We start from the raw sequence: 1,621 nt of genomic DNA, 5'->3' as shown, positions 1-1,621 counted from the left end.
AAATAGATTTTTAGTTTCAGCCCTTATTCACAGTTATTGGATTGTCTGTTGCTTTTATTGTCATGCTATCTAGTGACATTGCTCACATATAATCATTAAACTTTATACACAGTTGTTGATGACAAACTTACACTAGCAGACAATGGTAAGTATTAATACAATATCACTGTGTATAGACAGATGCTGTTTTGGACTGGAGACAGGTATTATTATCTGAACAAGGATCAATTACAAGTTTAGATACTGTATGTACAAGTATTGTATCTCCAAATGTGAATGGAGGACAAAAATACCTTCTTTATAAAGTATTGCTAACTTACTAAATGAGTTTGTCGCTCATAGCCTTCATTGCTGACATCTGTTGGTTCCATGTCATCAATTGATGCACTTGTCTGTGAGAGAAAAGAAGAAGGGGAAATGTGAATGACTGAACTCTTATTATATCACAGTAGGTTACATTATTCTTACATTATCTGTAGGTGCTTCTCCATCATCAGCAGTATCATTAATTTCTAGTCTGTAATAGTATAAAAGTTAATTGGTTGAATGCTATGCTTACTCAAAGGTCTCTCTGCCATCATTACCTAAAGAAAAACATAATTAGATATCACAAGACTCAATATACACACAGGTGAGGTGACATTGCACGCTCTTTTGCTTTTGCTTCTCAAACCCTCTCCCTCACCTTCATTCTCTCCTTCACTTGTTGGATTAAAAGATCCTCTTTTCTTTAGTTTACATGCAATCAATACTGCAACAATTAATATCAATATTAAAGTTACTACTCCTCCAGTTACTCCTCCTATTACGGTTGTTATATTTATACTTTTACCACTAACTGGGGTTCCTGAGATGAAAAAAACAAAAATAAATATATTAACGATATAAGGTTACATGTACCAGATGGCGTATTAGTGACAGATGAAGAGGAGGAGGAGGAGGGGGAAACAAAGAATGAGGCGTGTTCCATAGATGAAATAGCTATAAAAATAATAATAGCAGACTATTTTACAGCATGATTTATATTTAGTACATGATGATAGTGTTAGTGATACTGTTGCTGTTGAAGACATCAATGGGTCCGACCTGCAATCTAATATCTTATCTAAAGAATATGAAACATAAATAATGAAAGTTATGCTCCATTATACAATGTACCTGTATCACTGCCATTAGTAATGTTTATATATTGTGTAGTATCATTATATTGACAAACAGCTACTTCAACTGACACTGACCATGTTTCATCATACATCAATGATTGAATATTGATCAGTACTATGGTGTCATTGATTTCACTGATCAGTGTATTGTTGATTTCAGATGAATTGAGTTGATTTTTACAATAATCTCTTTGATGTAAAGTATATGTATATGCATCTTCCACAGAAGTCTATAATGAGATTATTAATAATTAGTTCTATTGACTCTGACTTACACTAAATTCCAGTTCAAATATGATTGAAAGAGCGTTACTAGTCACCATTGCATTAGTTATATTAGGAGCTATAAGAGAGACAATGAAAAGAATATTGAAACAGTAACAAACCTGATGTGAATGTAAAGCTTTCAGTTTTATTTTCAAAATCAGTAAATCCATAACTTAAATTAGCAGCTGCTC

General features: G+C 32.6%; 1 protein-coding gene across 1 annotated transcript; it reads right to left on the bottom strand.

Annotated features, from left to right (window-relative positions):
• Positions 1-6: 6 nt before the first annotated feature.
• Positions 7-1,614, bottom strand: LOC109592475 (uncharacterized). Its single transcript, XM_020007910.1, has 9 exons — positions 1,550-1,614; positions 1,439-1,506; positions 1,159-1,393; positions 1,034-1,105; positions 901-981; positions 686-847; positions 560-584; positions 469-517; positions 7-392 (listed from the first exon to the last, which is right to left on the bottom strand). The coding sequence occupies exons 2-9, from the start codon at positions 1,484-1,486 to the stop codon at positions 312-314; spliced, it is 753 nt and encodes a 250-aa protein (XP_019863469.1). The 5' UTR covers positions 1,487-1,506; positions 1,550-1,614; the 3' UTR covers positions 7-311.
• Positions 1,615-1,621: the final 7 nt, after the last annotated feature.

The sequence above is a fragment of the Amphimedon queenslandica genome, unplaced genomic scaffold (assembly GCF_000090795.2).
Source record: "Amphimedon queenslandica unplaced genomic scaffold, v1.1 AMPQUscaffold_5067_Cont22958, whole genome shotgun sequence".
Taxonomy (NCBI): Eukaryota; Metazoa; Porifera; class Demospongiae; order Haplosclerida; family Niphatidae; genus Amphimedon; species Amphimedon queenslandica.
The sequence above is the reverse complement of the archived record's forward strand: the minus strand, read 5'-3'. Positions and strand labels throughout refer to the sequence as shown.

Coding starts and splice junctions, on each gene's coding strand:
- LOC109592475 (XM_020007910.1), bottom strand. CDS start 1,486: ATGGTGACTAGTAACGCTCTTTCAATCATATTTGAACTGGAATTTAGT. Junction 982..1,033: donor ATCACTAACACTATCATCAT/GTACTAAATATA, acceptor TTATTTTTATAG/CTATTTCATCTATGGAACAC. Junction 393..468: donor GAGAAGCACCTACAGATAAT/GTAAGAATAATG, acceptor TTTCTCTCACAG/ACAAGTGCATCAATTGATGA.